General features: G+C 35.1%; 1 protein-coding gene across 1 annotated transcript; it reads left to right on the top strand.

Annotated features, from left to right (window-relative positions):
- The first annotated feature begins 5421 nt into the window (after positions 1 to 5421).
- Positions 5422 to 15848, top strand: LOC137398305 (transcription intermediary factor 1-beta-like). The gene is made up of 6 exons (XM_068084413.1): positions 5422 to 5576; positions 6250 to 6424; positions 8926 to 9103; positions 10321 to 10523; positions 14314 to 14590; positions 15835 to 15848. The coding sequence occupies exons 1-6, from the start codon at positions 5422 to 5424 to the stop codon at positions 15846 to 15848; spliced, it is 1002 nt and encodes a 333-aa protein (XP_067940514.1).
- The last annotated feature ends 4829 nt before the right edge of the window (positions 15849 to 20677 follow it).

Below are 20677 nucleotides of genomic sequence, written 5' to 3'. Positions count from 1 at the left end.
GTCAGTAATGGGATAATCATATATAGATTTTGAACGATTTAATAAAATTTCAAACTGCTGTCAAATTTAAATTGAGTCATTCTCAGCTAATTATGATAATGGCCTGAAATGTATATATTATCAGCTAAAGACTGGTACACTCTGTATCGTACTAGGTTGGAGTTGTCTTCTCTGTGAATCTTTGTAGACTGTATTAATGCTGACATCATCAAGGCTATAAAGTTAGGTTGGGAAACATTGCTGCTGCCGAAATTTGCTGATATTACGCAGTTTGTGCAATGAGCATCACTTCAGTGACAATGCTTGGCTTTTGCATATTGCATGATATATAATTTCCTTCATTATATTTTCTGCAAGATTACCATTGCATCAACAGCATTGTAGGCCTATGGTCAAACGAGGATAACTTTAGGATAGTGGGAAAATTGCTATCATAAAGGTTCACTGACGTATTGTGAGATTAACACTGACCTACGACGATATAGTGTGAACCATCCATTAAAAACGAAAAATATTTTTAGTGAATTGTAGCAAAATGAATTGGTAATTTTATATTATTTGCTATTGTTTTTGATGTTCGAAGTGATCTGAATGCCAGCTTGTTTTAAAATTAAAATTGACAAAACTTGATTGTGATTAAAATGTTCAGATCAAATAAAAGTGTGATTATGATATCTATACTAGCAAAAAGACTGACAAAATAAAGACGTGTAACGCTGCAACCTGAATTCAATAGCCGATATCAACTATAGCAACTATAGCAACTATAGCAACGATAGCAACAATGGCAATCAATTTTTGGTCATTTGCACATATTCTTTTAGTCGCTTGAATGGTGATCAAGTTTTGACAATTTAGTCTTACAACATCCTGGCAGTAAGATCACCAAAAACCATCATCAAAAATTACAAAAAAAATAACAAAGTACCGATTTTTTCTGGTATGAATTTAAAGAAATTTTGTTTTGAGTCAGTTGATCATTAAGTAAGGTTGTGTAAGTTTACTTACATGTGTTAAACAGTAAGTTTTAGTCAACCAATTTATTTGTTTTTGTTAATAACAATATGCTCTTTTGCCAGCAAAAAAAACTAACATATTTTACCAGTTAATTATGTTCAGTTGTTGGAAGTGACCAATGCACTTCGAGAGAAACCATCAAGTGTAATAACCAACTGTACAATCTGTATGAATCACAAAGTTTGTCCTCTGTCTTGTTATAGCGATTAAATTTCAGCAATAAAAAGTACGCTTAACAAGTTTTTTGACCTTGGTCCAGCGAGCTTGATTACTACACTACGATAGCCAAGCTTGAGGTACTTAAATTTATTGAGTAATTGTTTTATTACTCGTGCAGTGCTAAGCATTCACCTAGTAACAAGGTAATATCAACTGATGCAGCTAGTAAGCAAGCCTCTCTGCAAAGACGATTATCCAAATTTGATGCTCGCGAAATGCAATCCTTTTTTCTAATGCCACTAACTCGGCTTTAGACAGATGGATGGCCAAGGGAACACAACTTTTGTTATAGTAAAGACTAAAGACTAACACACTGGCATATGTAAGTAGTATGTGCACAACTATTCTGAAATGTGGAAAGGTAGGTGATTGACCCAGTCAGCAGTGCGTTTGGCTGGTAACCCAAATATAAATATATCCAGGTTCGATTTTCATGCGGTTCAAGGAAATCGGCTTTAGTCTAAAAATATCCTGGCTATAAAATCACCTCAACCATTAAAAACAATCGCAAATGATAGAAAAATTCTGATACTTTTCAATAAAATCTAAAAAAATTCTGCGTAAACTCGTCTTCATTTGCCATAGAGTAATTCAATAACTGTACAATGCTTTCGGTTACAGAGTAGCTTTAAGATGGTTTGGTATATTGAAGTATTACCAAAACAAGATATACACACAATATGCACATACAACATACCAAGACATCAAAAAACCCAATTATTACAAAAGCAACCACAAGCACAAGCAAATTAGAAACTCTAAAGTAAAAGGAAGATGATGGCTACCAACTCATCTTCTATTCTAGAAAATGATTCATTAGCCCTGCCCTACTGACTCTGACTGAGTCAGAGGGATAAGTCAGAGTCACCCTACTGACTCTGATTGAGTCAGTAGTCCCACCCTACTCTACCTACTCTACCTACAGTCTGCCCTACTCTACTGACTGAGTCAGTATGAGCCCTACTGACTCATCCTCTATTCTTGAAGATGAGTCAGTAGCCCTGTCAGAAAGTCATCAAAAGAAATTAGACCTCTACCAGAGACAACAAAAACAACAAGAGTTAGTCATCATTTTCAATCATTACACTCCCATGAAGCACTTAAGACAAGTTCATTCAAATACCATTTTTCTACAGCTCAAGGAGCGAAACCTGAGCACCTAAAAACTTTCCCACATGCTAAAAGAGACATCGATAAAAGAACAGCTTCAAAGACTCTACCTAATTCCCAAGTGCCTGCCTGGGCTGTCATTCTCTTGCATCTGCAAAGCTTCTTTTCTCCGCCTATAGAGCTTTCTTCTTCTTTCAGCGAGCTATACCACTTCACTAGTTGTTTGTTCACTAGCGGTAGGTACTCAAATTTATTGAGTAATCGTTTTATTACCCGTATAGTGCCAGGCATGCAGCTAGCAACAACGTAATATCAAGTCGTGCAGTTAGTAGCAAATATCTCTGCAAAGACGATTTTCCAAGTTCATTGTTCGGGAAATGCAATCGTTTTTTTAATGCCACTAGCTTGGCTTTAGACAGACGGCCGCACAACGAAACGCAGCTTCTGTTCTAGTAAAGGCTAACAAACTGATAGTCCCATGCGCCACGGAAGATCAGAAACTGAGCGCCTAAGCAGCTTCTCACAGGCCAAAAGAGACACTTATAAAAGGCTTTATAATATAATCTCTTTTAGCATGTGAGAAGGTGTTTAGGCACTCAGGTTCGATAAAAAAAGAACAGCTTCAATGACTCTACCTCTTTCTGCAAATTTTTACTACGGCTCTTTCTTTCTTGCCCCTGCAAAGCGTCTTTCACTTGCTTATAGAGCTTTGTTTTCATCATCAACTGAGCCTTTCTCCAACACTCTACCTATGGACTGTCATAACAGTTTTACGTAGAGACTCACAGCAGTATGGGACCGAGCCAACAAACATGAACAACTGTTAGAGTAAGGATGTAGCTTTATTAGCTGTTTTAACCTGTTTTCATTAATCTTATTGTTTCAAAATTTTGTTAGTCGTGTATTTTAATTGTCAGACTTGTAGAATAAAGAAGTATTTTTCACTGGTAAATATTAATATTGCTTACAATAGCCTAACACCTCCACTAGTACCTGAGCCAGTAATAATCAAATTTGTTTCAACAAGTTAAGCAAAAGTCAGCTAAACAGTCAAAATAGAGTAAAATGACAGAGCATATTTGGCACTAATATACATGTATGTATAGATTTTGATTGTGTAGGTATAAATAACTTGTCTCTAACTACTCATAGCAGTCTTACTATGTAGTTTGTAGCAAAAGTTAAAATTAGAATCAATATCAACGCCTTCCGTTTTCGACTGCTTGAAACAATAATTTTAGTGGTCTGTTACCGAGTTTTAGTTTCAATAAGGAATAGCCAATCAATATTTATGAAAAGAAATCAGCAAACAAATGCGCGAGTTTATTCTGGCTTCTCTTACGCCGCTTAGTTCAGGTTTCATGAAATCAAACATAAGTCAATATTTGCTATAGTATACTGTGAAACGTATTCTAGTATACCTTGGCAGCAAACGTGTCATTTTAACACTTTCCAAACAGATCAGCTGAACAGCTACACGGGGATTCCCCAAATCTAAGCACACGTTCCCAAAATGCTGATTGGTTAATTTCTTTCGACTTGTGCTCCAGCAAAAGCCAATGTGTTGGATCACCACAGTAAACGATCGTCGCTTAGCCGGCTGCGATGAGCTCACCTCAATAGCTATCGACTAAAGATTTTTCTGAGGTAAGCTCTAAGTAAGTTCTGAGGTAAGTTCAATGATGAAAACTGAGCTGAAGCTCTCTTTTCAACCATTCGACCGTTCTCAAACTCGATTTACATGCTGATCTACATGTACATGTATCTGGCCGTACTTGTGAGAAAAATAAATAATGTGCAAATAGCGTTACATCTATTACGTGAACAACTTCCGTGACATTCTAGTTCATCGTGATAGATCATCAGATGTGTCGACAAACAGATACAAGTACTTGTAATAGATAGTTGCGTGGTTGTTCATAAACAATTAACGGCCATCGACTGGTGCAGGTGTAACAGCGTCGGACTACCAATCTCAAATCACAAGTTTGAGTATCGTCGAAAGTTCTCTTTTATCCTAACCTTGACTCCTGGGTACAGATAAACAACAAACAGGTAGTACCTCTTTTTTTTAGTTGAAACATTTGGTTGTTTTGCTTTATTGTAGACATCTAAAATATTTATCATTAATTCTACTTAGGTTTTGCTTTGCTGAACAGACTTTCCTGTTTAGAAATAATTAGCAAATCGTTGGAAATGAAATACGAATATATGCACTTCTCATCAACTTAATTGTAAATTATTGCAATCATGGTCTAGCAATTCAGTGATATCAATCAGAAGAAAAATAGAAGTTGTCAAGGCCATGATAATGCAGTTACAATACAGATTCAAATAATTAATTCAATTAAAGTTTAATGAATTGATAACATTTTAATTAAAAATTTAATTGATCAATTAATTAAAAGATTTGAGTCAAATTATGCCCTTCTGTAGCCAGAGAGGTGAGTTTTTGTGGTTTTTGAGGAAATATAGGCGAGTACTTCTGTTACTGAGTTTATTTCCATTGAGTTATTTAGTATCACCTGATGTTAGTTGAATGTTTTTAGAAAGTAAATAGTTCTAAAATCTTTTTCTTAACTTTCAAAAATAAGTTTTATCAATTCTGATTCACCTCTAGCTAATCAATATTTCATAGAGCGGCAGCATCGGCTTACAGTTTGTTCCAAGTTGTTTTGAGTGCGTCTTTAGTTAAATCTTTGGACTTTTCCTATTTTGAAATTTCTTTCGTAATAATACGAGGCAACAGTATTTTAAAGATCAGATCGTAATCTGAAATTTATCCATGCAGAGGTTTTCGCAAGCGGAAGCACCACTGTAAGCCTATATACAAACAGGGCATAGGAAGACTGCATCAAGTAACTCTCTATTGCACTCTATTTGGTTTGTAAACTTTTATTTTATATATTAGACTGGTGAATTAGATTAAACTGCCGAAGAACGTCGCGTAGGGAATTAATTGACAGAAGCTGAAAAGGAAACGATTTCTAAATAGGTCACCTTAAGTCAGCATATAAGCATCACTTGATTGCTACTTTTATTAACAGCTGACTCATCTTGTGACCTTGATCCAAGATGACTGCAGAAGGTCCGAACTGTGGTTACTGCATGTTGGAATTGAAGAACATGGTAGATCCGCGACGCCTGCCGTGTGACCATATCTTCTGTCTCGGGTGCCTTCAGGGTGACTTCTCAGCTGGTGGGGTGGACACCAAGTGCAACCGGTGTGGGTAGGTGCATATAGACAAGTTCTTGTCCAGTATGAAGCCATTGTAAAAGTAATTATTCCACATGAAGTGACTGTGAGAATAGACTCAGTTCTAACATTTCCTGTTCTGATGATAATGATAGACTAAGTTCTTTTTCAGTATGAAATAGTTGTGAGTTGTGTCCATTCAAGTCCAGCACTTCCTGTTTTGATTATAGATTAAGTTCGTATACAATATGAAACAGTTTGAGAATAGACTCAGATCAAATGTTTTCAGATTTGTTGGTACATATAGACTAAATTCTTGTATGGCATAAAGTGTAACCACTGCGGGTGGGTGCAACCAAGTATCAACATAAATTGATGGGGACGAAATGAGAAATGAATTCGATAATAAAAACTATGTTTGCTTTTGACTTGTATTCTTTCTTTCTGTAGAGAATGACACCTTTGGAAAAGTGTATTAGATAAACACCACCTGTTAATGATCATATGAGAGTTTAACATGTGAAACTGTTGCAACAAAAGACACTGGATTTAATTGTCAAATAGACTGGAATTGTAGTCAAAATCATAGCCTATGGCTTTGCATGAATACTCACAAAGTTTATGCTATTGTAAAAAGTGCAAACATCAAGTTTGTACATTCGAAATATCAAGTTTGTAGTTTTTAAACTCAACTGTGAATTTTACAGAAAATTGCACAGCGGTCTTGCCTTAAATGAACTGCCTACAGTTAAGGAAGGAGAAGAAAACTCTGATACAGGAGAAGGCAAACTCCCACCCGTAGCCTGCTCTAAAAACTGTGAGAATAAGGCTATCAGCTTTTGTGAAGACTGCAGTGTTAAGATGTGTGAGGAGCACAAGAAGGTAAAATCTTGATAAACATCCCATTTTTATGACTAATATTAACGAAACCAGTTTTTTTCTCAGTTTACTAACAACAATTTGTTGACGATTATAAAGATAGTGACTCAGATAATTAAAATCCAAAAGTCTCTGTAAACATTTCAGATTTGTTTATCAAAGTCTAAACAGAGCACCTAGTAACTAGTAACTATAAATAAATATATAACTATAAATAACTACTACTAACTGATAAATCTAATAAAACAGAGTAGATGTCTATTAATATATACACAGTCACTTGAATAGTTGATGTCAGCCAAGTTCGAAACCCGTACGATACGATTTTTTTTTAACCTCCAAGTATGGCTTTCTATGTCTTTATTATTAGCAAAAAGCTTTTATTTTTAAAAAGTTTTTGAATTCTATGAACAAGTCATATGCTTGATTTTATGAAAAACTCACAAAAAGCAAAAAAAGAGGTAAAATCTAAAATGACTCAATTTTGTAATGTGCTACACATGTCATGCTTTTCTCCAATTGCTTGGATTATTTTTGATCTCGTTTCCCATACAATTTAAGATTTGGAATTATTTTTGCAAGTTTTTGTGCAAAAGATTTTTAATGCTTTTTGTAATTACATGAAATATTTATAGATAGTTTTTGATTTTTAAATCGAATTGAACTAAGTACAAAGCATTCATATAATTATATTAGTTTCAACTTAAAATGGTTTCATTATACAAAGAAAATACTGCGGTGGGTTAACTCTTACGCTAGCATTGACCTTGTAGTACAGCTCGGCAAAGCGTTTTAGTATGGCCAAGATGTGGCTTTTTTAGACTTTGCGCAAATAATTTCTGATTAGTGAGTAATTAATTATTTAGCCTATCGTAGCTGCCCTTAAGCAAAAGGAAACAGCTAGCTGCATGCTTTAAGACAATAGAAAATATTTTAACAACCCTTTTTCAGCGTATTGTCACTTTGCAAAGACTTCTATTGTTAATCGCAATCTCTTCTTAGCAAAGACCAGTCGTGTCAGACGCATTACAGCCATGAATTTTTTTACTAATTTTAGATATATGGACTTTCGGTGATTTTTATCAAACAATCCATCGTTTTTTTGACGTAATCACCCTGTGCGCACATGCACTCGTCTACGAAAAAGCCACCATCTTTGTAGAAAACGATTGTCATTCTCTTGATTAAAAGTATTTTTCGGTTTTGTTATGATACTAAAATAAAAAATTTGCAAATAAAAGCATTGTTTTCAATAATTAATTTGCAAAAGCTTCGTGTTTTTAATGATAAAAGTTGTCCATAAAGATGGCAGACAACAATAGAATGATGTCACAAAAATGAAGGATTGTGCTACGGATAGTGGTTGTTTTTATCAAAAATAATAATTTTATAAACTAATAATATAAATAAATCATTCGACTCGAACAGGCTTACAGTCTTACTAAAAATTACTGAAAAAGTCCGGGGGCTAATTCTGCAACGCATTTGTGGAATCTTTCATTACATCAGCTGATGTAAAATTTTATGCTGATTAACATAAAAATAAAATATTTTTTATAGACCGTGTGGCTCAAAAGTTATAATGATTCAGATGCCCCCTCGTCAAATATTAGGTTTTATTGAATATGTAATTAGGTCCCAGTAAAGAAATTAATTTGATAGCAAGAGAGTTAACTTTGTAAGTTGAAGTTTTACATTATTTAAAAATGACTAGGTTGATCAGAGAGTAACCAAAGCGTGTCCCAATAAATTTAAAAAAAAAATTTTGATTTCGAATAATTCACATCATGAAAAAGATTGAATTATATAACAGCATCTGAAAGTGTTTCTCATTGATCGGTATGCTGAACTACGATCATGACAAAAATAAATATTTCTATAATTGAGAAACACTTCAAAGAATATCTAAATGTATCTCTATTTACATTACAATAGCAAGGATTCACAACAACTTACATTAAGTTTGTATTATTTGCTGGGCCAGTTGCGTTCTGATTGTCGCTTTCGATAGAATGAACATCTTCTTCTGGCTGTTCAATGTCTTCCACAATGTCTTCTGACCTCAAATCTTCCGCACTTTTGAACTAGTTGATATTAGTGTCCAAACAATTTTTAGCGGAGCAAAACTTACACGCTGTCATTTACAGTGTAGAATACATATTTTTCATGTAAATAAAGAAAAGTTAATAGCCATTTGTACAACTTGCACATGGCTGATAGGCGCAAATTATAGCCTCAAAATATTAGTACAATTTTTATCAAAATTAGAAAAACCAGTAATTAGTTGTTATAATACAAATTTACAAGCAAATAAAAACATTTTCAAAAAGCCAATCGAATGGTGATCGATTAATTTTTTACATGCATTTTGTGTAAAGGGTTCAAGTGAAGTGAAACAAGGAAAACAACTAAGTTAATCAGGTCAATTGAAATGGCTATTTTTTCTATATAAAGAATAGGGAGTTGTTTACTCATGGCATCACTCTATTACTTGCTATTTATAGGCTCATGATAGCTTTCTGACTGACCACAAGTATGTACCATTTCTTGAGTATCAGAAATTTCCCGAAAAGTATGACAGGCCAATGTGTAACAGCCACAACAAAGGGTTGTCTCTAGCCTGTGAAACCTGTGATGTGGTCGTCTGCGAGGAGTGTGACCTCACTTCTCCTTGTAATCAGGGTGAGTGTAAAATTTTGTATTATGCAATCTTATAAGCTACTTTATGTTTTATTTTAACTATTAACTAATTTATAACTATAAATTATAATTACAATTTATAATTATAAATTACAATTTACATTTATAAATTTTAATTCATTATTTTAATTTATAATTGTAGACTATATTTTACAATTATAAATTGTAATTACTGTATAATTGTAAACTATAATTTCTAACTATAAATTACAATTTACTATTATAACTTTATAAGAATTATAATTTATACTTATATATTATAATTGTGAAATATAATTTAAAAATTATAATTATAGCAAATTAAGCAAAAATTATGCCCCTATATTTAGCCCTTTTCTATGGGAAGAGCGCCATTAATTTTGCCGGCTTCAGCAGGTCAAAATGTCACTCCGAAATATATTAAGGATCATTTTAAGTAAAACATATTAGACTGATAAAATTATTACTTATTTTGATCAAGTTAGTTTGAAAGTTTTGAAGAAAATCTGAACTACTTTGGCGTTTAAAACCAGATTTTGACACTCTGTAAAAATGCTTCTCCAGATGATATTACATTGTATTCTGCCACATAAGAGAATTCGGATTATATATATAAACATTTTAAAGTTTTTAGATGAAGTTATCTACCATTTTATGGACAAATCTTAAAAATAGGTCAGAGTTCGACTCTACTGATTTCAAATCAGTGTTTTGGTCGCACACTCCTCATTAAAACCATATCAACCACAAACACAACAACAAAAAAGACTATGTACATCAATAATCTAGTCATTACTGGTGCAATTTTGTAAAGAAAGTTTTTCTGATTAGTTTTTATTTTGGAGCCAAATACCTGGTGCAGTACTGGTAATATAATAATTAGCTAATTAATTTGAGTAACTTACCTTAATTAAATAATGAATTTGAGTAACTTGCCTTGAAAGATAGATTTCACTGAAATCCTTACTAAAGCAGCCGAACAATCTTTATGTGTATCGATCAACAGTGCCGGTTATTAACCCCAAGTAAACGCTTCAAGCATGAGTATCTTACCCAATGCAAAGGCTATTTGCCTAATGAGCCTATGGTGTTCCATGTAGCTAAATGGTTAAGCTTGCCCCACCTCAAGATCTGGAGGTCCTGAGATCAAATCCAGTATCATGTGAATTTTTAATTGTCTGATTGCATCAAATTCAACTATGTCTACTTTTTTCATGCAGGATACCAGCACAAGTTTCGTTCATTGGCTAAATCTATAAAGCAGTTTGCCTCTGACTACGGTAAGCTGATAGCATCAGTCTCAGAGCAGCATTCAACTTTCACTAAAAAGCAAAAGGAGACTGAGGCTACATTTGAGGAGCTGGTTGTGAACTACAACTTGGAGGAGAAGTTGGCAGCTGTAAACTTGGTTGCTGAACAGCAGGTGAGGGAGATGTTGATGTGTTCCATATCTACATGTAAATTACCTACAACAAAATAATTTTTTTATCCAAATGGAAACATACAACCTTTTCTTCATGATCACAGGTAAACCATCGCCAATAGCTCAACTCTTTCGCTAATAAATAAATTTTTTATATCTATCTATATATATATATAGATATGTTAAATTTATATATATAACATATATATTAAATTTATATTTATAACATATATATTAAATTTATATATATATAAAACTAATTTTGTAAATTTGGTTAAAATTCATTCTAAAATCTTAATAGCTTCAATTGGACAAACAGATAACGACAGACAGTGACAAGCTTTGAGATTTATAGATATATATAAATATATCTATATATGTTTATACATCTGTATACAGTGAAACATGGATAACTCGCCCACGGATAGCTTGAACACATGGTTAATTCGAACGGCTTCTTTGATCCGTTCCCACGTAATGATAAATTGCTATAGATAACTCGAACTCAACACTGTTAACTCGAACTGTTTTTTCCCAACGGCTACCGAAACGGTTGTTATCGCTTTAGAAAATCACTTTATTCCAAGCCATAGAGATAAACCTCAACTTTTCGTAATTTATAAGCGTCGTTATTACCACTATCGGCAAAATATTTTTGTCAACGACTTTTCTAAAGGTTTCGTGAAATTTGATTCATACCAAACATCCGCTTAGCGATCGCCCTTCGGAAGCAACGTAAAGTGAGGTAATCTTTGCATAAACTTCAAGAAAAATCGGCAAAATTGATCGTGGGTAAAACGCTCAAAAGAAAAAGATGTCTTTTCTTTTGAGCATTTCAACACCAATCAAGTTTTGCCAATGTCAATCTAAAAAGACATTCTGGCAATAACATCACCTCAAACAACTAACCAATCTCAAGTGATAGAAAAATCTCTATACTTTTTGATAAAAACGTTTTAAACTTTACATTAGAAGCATTTAATTTGAAACAAGCCATTTGTGCTTTAGATTTATATTATAGTTTGTATATGTACATGTATCTACTAATAAATAAGTAAATACATGGACTTGTGACAGTGCTCTGATAACTTGAACGCTCTGATAATTCGAACATTTTCGCTCGGTCCCGTGAAGTTCGAGTTATCCATGTTTGAATGTATATATATAAATATTTAACTCTATATATATATATATATATATATATAGAGTTAAATATCTACATATAATATATATATATATATATATATCTACATATAATATATATATATATATATATATATATATTATATATATATAATATATATATAATATATATATATTATATATATATATTATTATATATATATAATATATATATATAATATATATATATTATATATATAGGTGTATAAAGGTATATAGATATATTTTTATATATCTATAAATCTCAAAGTTGGTCATTGTCTGTTGTTATCTGTCTGTCCAATTGAAGCTATTAAAATTTTAGAATGAATTTTAACCAAATCTACAAAATTAAACCGCGCATTTAACTACTGAGCTTCACAGTTCTTGGAATTCTATCACTCTCATCATATACCATATACCATTTTCTCGATTGCGCACGCTAAATGACGTATTAATTGATACATTGCGTCCACGCATTACGATGTCCCTGTTGTAATATATTTTTTGCTAACTCTATGAAACACAATGCTTTTTTCATCACCGCCATTCTAGGGTGAATTTGTTTTCTATCATACAATATCAACAAACAATAATTTATCTTAAACTTAAGATTTGGCAATTAAAAATAAAAACGTTTCGCAATGATAGAACTAATGTTAAAAGTTTAAGGTTTACTGAAATACATACTAAAACTTCTTTCAAGTATGTGTTTAGTAAACTAAAGTCATTTAAGTTAGATTCAGCGCTTATGTTACATGTCTGTTGCTAGGGTAAAAACTCTTCCCGTAGTACATTGTAATGGTATATTATATTGGGCACGCAGATCATAACCACAAAATTCACTAAAATCATTGTAGGTACCTATAGTTACTAAGGTCAACAAAGTATTTTGGCACTATTTTTAATGATGATGATTAGTACCTATAGTCTACGATATTAGCCTACATGCCAATTTTTGCATGCCAACACTGAAACGAACTGAAAACATATAGTTGTATACCAAATAAATTTGGATTGTAATCGTAGCAAAGTAGGCTATATTTAGCCATTACTTGCGAATGATTTCACATTTACCGTACTTTTCGGACTATTAGCCGCTACTTTTTTCCGATGTTTTGAGTCATGCGGCTTATTTAGAGGCTGCGGCTATTCTGTGGTTTTTTCTCTCACTGCTAAGGCGCATTAACCGGAATCTCTGGTTATTGCGCTTCTAGTCGTGAAAAAAAAACCAAAACAATGCCTAACAGTTCTGTTTTGTTAGGCACTGGGTTGAAAGGCATCGGTTAATACGGAACAGTGCCTAACGACACTGTTCCGTTTTAACTAGCAAAGTCGTTGTCATGTTAAAAAGCGTTGTTAAGAGTTCTGCAGCCTACACACAAGGTGCGGCCTATGTGTTGTTTTATTACCGTTTTTTTAATTAAAGCAGATGCAGCTTATATTGGGGTGCAGTTAATAATCCGAAAAGTACGATACATTTAAACACCTTTACATTTTTATCTTTCCTTCTAATGTATTTCAACGAAACACTTCTTTCAAGTTATGAAATTTTAAATTGACAGTTGTTTGAAAACCTTTACAGTTGTTTTATTCATTTTTAATTTAGTTGTCCTGCACAAAACATTTCTCTCGTGATCTGTAGTTTGAAAGTTAGAATTGCAAATGTTGTTATATGTTAAATACAAATCAATTTTCTCGCCAAAGACTTTTTTATTACTCGGGCAACGACGGGTAGCACAGCTAGTATATATATGTATATATATATACTAGCTGTGCTACATATGTGTATATATATACATGTGTATATATATATATAGTATATATATACACATGTATATATATATACTATACATATATAGTATATCTATATTCTATATATATATACTATATGTGCTTTCCGGCGTTGCCCGGGTATTAAAAATCAGCTAATAAACATTGAGAAGTAATGAGAGTTGCCTGCCACTTGCTATTAGCCTGGCACAATGCCAATGGAATTTTCAGTAAGCTTACTAATAATAGCTAGGGCTTCTAATGACGGTAGGCCATGACTTTGCGTCATGGTACTTGCCTAGTACTAGTCTATCAATCTCTGTGGCCGAATCGGTACAGCGTTGGACTGGTGAACGGGAGGGTTCGAGTTCAAATCTTTTTTGCTACAGATTTTTATTCCAAGATTTTAATAGTAGCTATAGCGAGAAATACCCAAGAACAGATGACAGAAAACAGATGACAAATTTTGAGAAATATATATAGACAGCCTATATATACTTTTACTGATATATATATATATATATATTTATCAGTAAAATAATCAGCAAAAATTATCTGTAAAAAGTTACTAATAATCACCAGATTAATGACTGTTAGTCCTCTACTGATCATTTTTTTGCAGAGGTTATTAAGATTAAACAAATGGTTTGCAAGTTATGGCCAGAATAATGAACACTATAATGTGATCACAATATTACAGAAATGTAATTCTTAACTCAATGATGCAATATTGATCAATAATACAAACAGGGCTTATGATTTATCATTTCATCATGAAAATATTCGAGCTAGTCAAATTTTTCAATTTATACTGCGAGGGTTTAATCGAAATATCAAACATGTGGGATTGTTACAGATTGCTGAAATCCGACGTCGTGCCGAGGTTAAGAAAAAGGAAATAAGAGAGTTTCCTGTGAAGATGGACACAGAGGTGACGGCATACAGTGAAGGACTTGTCAGAAAAGAGCAGCAACTAGATGACCTTGAGAAGACATTGAGCAAGAATATGCGAGAGCTGCATATCGTTGAGAACATCAGACAGAACAAAGAGTATCGGAAAAACATTTCCTCGGCCCTGGCTTTGCAAACGGGCAACTGTGGCATTCTTCGTAAAATGGTCGTTGCGCCTATGGGTGAGTGTAATATAAGATTATTTGTTTTGACTCGCTTGTTTGTATATCTAAGCAACACTGTTATTGCCAGACATAGTGACATTTATGTTGCCAATGTTTTGCATTCCAACATACAAGAAACTTGAGATACAAGCCAGCTTTTTAAGCAAGTTTTAGCACTAACTCACGAGCCACTTTTGAGATACAAGAACGCGAGTCAGTGGCCAAATATGTCAAAGGTGTCTTACGAGAACAGCCGCACTCTGTATTTTTCAACTACTCAAATTGTACTTTTGCAATGTGTTTCTTGTGCATGTTTATCAGTGCAGAATTAAGTGAATTAAAAGTTCTGCGCGTAGACCAAAAACCAACCGGTACAATGAAGGATAATTCAAAGAAAAAGCGATTGGTAACAATTGATATTAAACCTCTGAATTATTGAAAAATATGAGAAAGGTGTACGCATTATTGAGCTGGCTCGCCAATATAACAGAAATACATCCACAATATGCACAATTGTCAAACAGAAGGATAATATTAAGGGCATTAAGCCTGCATAAAGACTAGCCATAGTTTCCAAGCGGCATAGCGATCTTCACGACAAGATGGGTAGACTGCTCATGCTTTGAATAAAAGACAAACAGTTGGCCGGTGACAGCATAACTTAAACAATACTATGTGAACTGGCCAGTGCTATCCATCATGACTATAAAAATAGACATTCGGACAAGTTGGTTAGTGGTCGTGCATTCGCCCTTTTTGACCTGTGTTTGTACTTTTTGCAACATATTGAAAGGGCGACAAAAGCAAAGGTCCTTATATAGGTTTCTTTTAAAACGACTGGCTGATCACGAGAGGGAAACAAAGGAAAAATTAGCTAAGCCACACAAAGAAATTTAGAACTATGAACCTATCATAAAGCCAGGAATTGTAATTTTAATAATGTTATATTGTATGAACTGTAATGAACTGTATGCATAGGATGTGTGTAAGCAACTGGCAAACATAGCTAGTCCAAACATAGCTAGCATAACTAATCTTATAATAATAGGATAAGCTGACTCAGCTACTGTAGGGCTGGTAGAGTCATTAGCATTCAGTGTGAGCACACACTGTGACATCTTCCTCTTTTAGTTGTTACAATTCAAACTGCTCTAAAATATCACAAGTCAGACACTTACAGAAAAATAACATATCTGCATAACAGTTTAAAATAATAAAAGTTGATTGCAAAACACAATTGTACAAAATCTGATTCTTGGTAGAAATTGACACTTAGTCCAAAACCACACCAAAAACAAAACATGATTTGTTTTTAACTAAAAAGACACAAAATCTGGTGGATGTAGCTTACAATAATTGTTCTAATCAAGAGACACCTAAACGAGTGGGTGGTTTGGACACTCTTCCCGACCTAGTGACCACTGAGGAAAAGCTTGAACTCATTTGATTAGGATTGGTTGCACCTGTCGATGCAGAAGTGGCGGTGCCACTCTGGTCAACAGAATTGGGAACAACAGCTAACTGACTTTGCTGAGCAGACTGGACTGGAACCAAAGTTTTATCAGCATTAGTACTTTCAACCAGTTTCTGTTGTTTATCAAGGTTATCATTAATCAAGGTTCTATCAGAATTAGTACTTTCAACGAGCCTCTGTTGTTTATCAATGTGATCATTAATCGAGGTTTTATTATAGGCATGAGAAGATCGGTTAGGTCTAAGAGATTTTATGTTGCGCCTGAAAACTTTGCCATCCGATAATTTGATGTAGTAACTTCGAGGCGTTTCCGCGTGTTCAACAATAACACCTTCTGCCCACTTTCTATGGCCTAGTTTACACCAAACTTTCTTTCCTACGCAATACTCAGTGGGAAGGGTAGCTGTGTTGTTCTGAAAGATAGCTTGTGATTGTCTTTTAACAAAGCGACTGTGTATTTCCCCTAGATGTAGTCCTTGGGGCTTGAGTTGGTGGGGTAGGCAATGTAATTGTCCTCTTAAATTTCGAGCCTGTAGCAAAACTGCCGGAGATGGGAGTTGGTCACCCAATGGAGTTGACCGTAATGTGGCCAAAACATCACACAATGTTTGACCAGATATCAACGCCTTTCTGAGGCTGTTTTTGATGGTTTGATTCATGCGTTCGGCCAACCCGTTAGAGCGTGAATGATAGGGAGAGGAAGTTATGTGTTTAACGTCATTATCCTCAATAAAGCATTTAAATTCATAAGATGTGAAATATGACGCATTGTCACTGACCAAGGTTTCAGGCCGACCAAAGTCGATGAACTGCCTTTTTAATAAATCTATGACTTCTAAAGACCGAGAAGTTTTTAATTGATAGCAGGCTGGCCACTTCGAGTATCGATCTACCGTTACCAAATAATCGTTGCCGTCGAGATGGAAAATGTCCATACTAACCGATTGCATAGGGTACTCTGGGATATCATATGGTTCAAGGCTATACTGACTGTTTGATCTCATGTATTCTTGACAAACAGAACACGATTCTATCAAATCTCTAATCTGACCTAAATAGCCTGGCCAATAAACTGCACCTTTAGCTCGCTCAGTACATTTACTAACTCCCATGTGACCAGCATGTATTTGGTCCAACACCGTTTTCCTCATTGCTATAGGAATAACAATCTGGGCCCGGCACAGTAACAGGTCATTATGCATTGTTAGATCAGACTTTACATTCCAGTAAGGTTTTAGTGGTTCAAGGCAAGCATGTTTAGTCATTGGCCAACCATGCTTTATGTATGACGCTAGTATCTGCATTGTGGGATCTAGTTTCGTTGCCTGACTCAACTTTTCCTTAAACAGAGGCTGTGTGATAATGCCTGTGGTTATTGAATCAATCTGATCATGATCTAGTGCTTCAAGTTTATTAGCCTCAGCACCGTAGCTAGGAAGAAATGCACGTGACAATGTATCAGCTAAAATTAGGTCTCTACCTGGTTTATGAATTAAAGTGTAATCGTATCCTTGATTGCGTAGTCTCATGCGCATCAATCTAGGGCTAAGCTCATTTAAACCCTTTTTCATTATTCCAATTAGTGGAAGATGGTCTGTTTCTATAATAACATGCTGCCCGTATATGTACTGATGAAACCGCCTCAGACCATATTGAACCGCGAGGTACTCCTTCTCAATTTGCACATATTTTCTCTGTGTTTCCGTAAGGGAGCAACTGGCATATTCTATTGGTTGGCCTGCATGCATTATTACTGCTCCCATGCCAAACTGACTGGCATCAACTGATAGGGTAACTGGCAATTCTGGATCAAACATTTTTAGCGTTGGGCTAGATGATACGAGGAATTTTAGTTTCTCAAACGCCTGCTCAGCTCCTTCGCTCCAGGACCATTCTACACCTTTTTTAGTTAGCTCGCGCAGTGGGGTGGTAACTTCCGACAGATTCGGACAGAACTTAGCTAGATATGTGGCCATTCCTAAAAGCCTACTGACGTCATCTTTACACTCTGGTTTTGGCATTTTTGTAATTGCCTCCACCTTACGGACATCGGCCCTGATAGTACCATCGCCTATAACGTGACCTAGATATTTCAACTCAGACTGCCTAAAATTGCATTTCGACTCTTTCAATTTCAGATTACAATCTCTGCATCTCTGCAATACCAACTCTAAGATTTTATCGTGCTCAGTTTCAGTCGCTGCATGAATCAACAAATCATCTACGTAGCATTCCACTCCTTCAATGTCTTCAAATAATTCCGACACAGTCCGACAAAATATCTCAGGACTAGAGGATATTCCATAAGGCAATCTAAGAAATCGATATCTACCGAATGGAGTGGCAAAAGTCGTCAACAAACTGCTAGCCTCATCTAATTCAATCTGCAAAAATCCTGAGGTTGCATCTAACGTAGTGAATACTCGAGACTTCGAAAGTTTAGCAAATATTTCACTAGCTGTTGGTAATGCGAAGTGTTCGCGTTTTAGATTTTTATTTAACTGTGTAGGGTCTAGACAAATCCTGAGTGACCCGTCAGGTTTCAGTATGTTTACTATAGGGTGCACCCAGTCAGTTGCTTGTCTTACTTTAGCTATTGTGCCCTCACTTTCCATAGATTGTAACGTGAACTTTAGTTTATCCCTTAGTCTAAATGGGACCCTCCTAGCACTTTGTATAACAGGCTGAGCGTTTTCTTTTAGTTGCAAAGCATGCTTACATGGCAACCTGCCAAGACCATTGAACACATCAGTGAATTTTTTAGCTACCTTATCTGTGACGGAATCAGCCCTATCAACCAACCCAAGCTCAATGCAACTGGGGTTTCCCCAATAAAGTTGCCATGTTTGTATCAGTTTTTACGACTATAAACTCCACTGTATGATACTTATTGCTAACATCCACCAGTAACATAACCTTGCCTAATACATCAAGTGCATGTCCACTAAAAGACACTAATGATCTAGCATGCTTGACAATTGTCACCTGACTATTTACGCTGGCTAGTACAGTCTGTGAAATTACATTACATGATGCTCCCGTATCCACTTTTAATCGTAATGGCTTACCATTGCACTTAGCATTGATTGTCCATTCTCTTCTGTCATTGATGGCAAATGCAATGTCTCCGGTATTAACGTTGTCAGGTTCCGATACCTCATTGGCAGTGTTGTTGCTGTTATCTCGTGAAGATAAGCATGCAGTGGAAAAGTGATTTTTACGGGAACATTTCCTGCACACCTTTCCGTAAGCTGGGCACCTCCCTCGTTGATGTTCCATAGCACAGTATTTACAGTTCTTTATCGTTTGTAACAGTCCAGTTCTATATTTTCTATCCGATTGTAGGTTTGGGCTCTTGCTCTCTGACATGGATACTTTCTGTTGAGGGGGTACGACACTTCGTATGGCATTAACACCATCTGTCGCGTGGTTCATTTCTCTGAGGTATTGCGTGGTAGCCTCTTTACGTTGGCATACTGAGATAACCTCTTGTAATGTAGGATTGCCTGGCAAGTTGAATATATCCTCACGAACCAACTTGGACGATATACCTGCTACAATTCGATCCACTAGCGCTTTGTCTTTCTCATCAGCATGGAATTCACAAGTTGTGATGAGGTCTCGAAGTGCTGTCACAAAGCTTTCGAATGGCTCGCCTTGCTTCTGAACTCTGCTGTGAAATTTGAATCGCTCAAAGACTGTCTTTACCTGAGGGTTGAAGTGTTCAGTGAACGCTTTCTTTACTTCTGCAATGTCTTTTCGATCAGCTATGTTCAGTGTTCGAAATATTTCTTGGCCTTGTGCGCCAAGCAGTGTCAATAAAGTCGCTACTTGTATTTCTCCATCCTTTTTAGTCTTTTCTGTTGCTATCATGTAAAAATCATATTGCTCGAGCCATGCTTTCCAACTTCTACCAGTCTCGCTGGGATTGTCTGTAGAATTTACAAAACTTGCCGGCGGCTTGAGCCCTCCTTCTGCCATCTTTTCTTTTCACTCTCCTCAAAAATCCCGTCCTGACACCATATCATAAAGCCAGGAATTGTAATTTTAATAATGTTATATTGTATGAACTGTAATGAACTGTATGCATAGGATGTGTGTAAGCAACTGGCAAACATAGCTAGTCCAAACATAGCTAGCATAACTAATCTTATAATAATAGGATAAGCTGACTCGGCTACTGTAGGGCTGGTAGAGTCATTAGCATTCAGTGTGAGCACACACTGTGACAGAACCCCAAAGTAATTTTAATTACGTTAAGTTTAAAATAAAAGTCTGACTTCAAGTCTGGGCATCAGAATCCAAATTTACCAAAGTCAACTGTTGCAATGAAGGAAAGCTTTTCTCTCCCACTTTGGAAAATGTTAGCGTTAGCTGTTATTAAATGTATTTAGTTTTATATTTTATCTAATCACATTTCCTCGCATTATTTTTTATTTGTTGCTTTTTGAAAGCATGCAGTAAGTTAGGACAATTACCAACATGTTTTTTTGCAGTATCTTGTTTTAAGTGTATTTGTTTGTGTTTTTCAGAGTATGGAAACCAATCAATATATATTTAATTGTTTTATATACAAATAAACTGCGCCAACTTGCGAGTAAATTGACAAACGGGCTCAGTCCTAGAACACA

The sequence above is a fragment of the Watersipora subatra genome, chromosome 6 (assembly GCF_963576615.1).
Source record: "Watersipora subatra chromosome 6, tzWatSuba1.1, whole genome shotgun sequence".
NCBI classification, from domain to species: Eukaryota; Metazoa; Bryozoa; class Gymnolaemata; order Cheilostomatida; family Watersiporidae; genus Watersipora; species Watersipora subatra.
The sequence above is the reverse complement of the archived record's forward strand: the minus strand, read 5'-3'. Positions and strand labels throughout refer to the sequence as shown.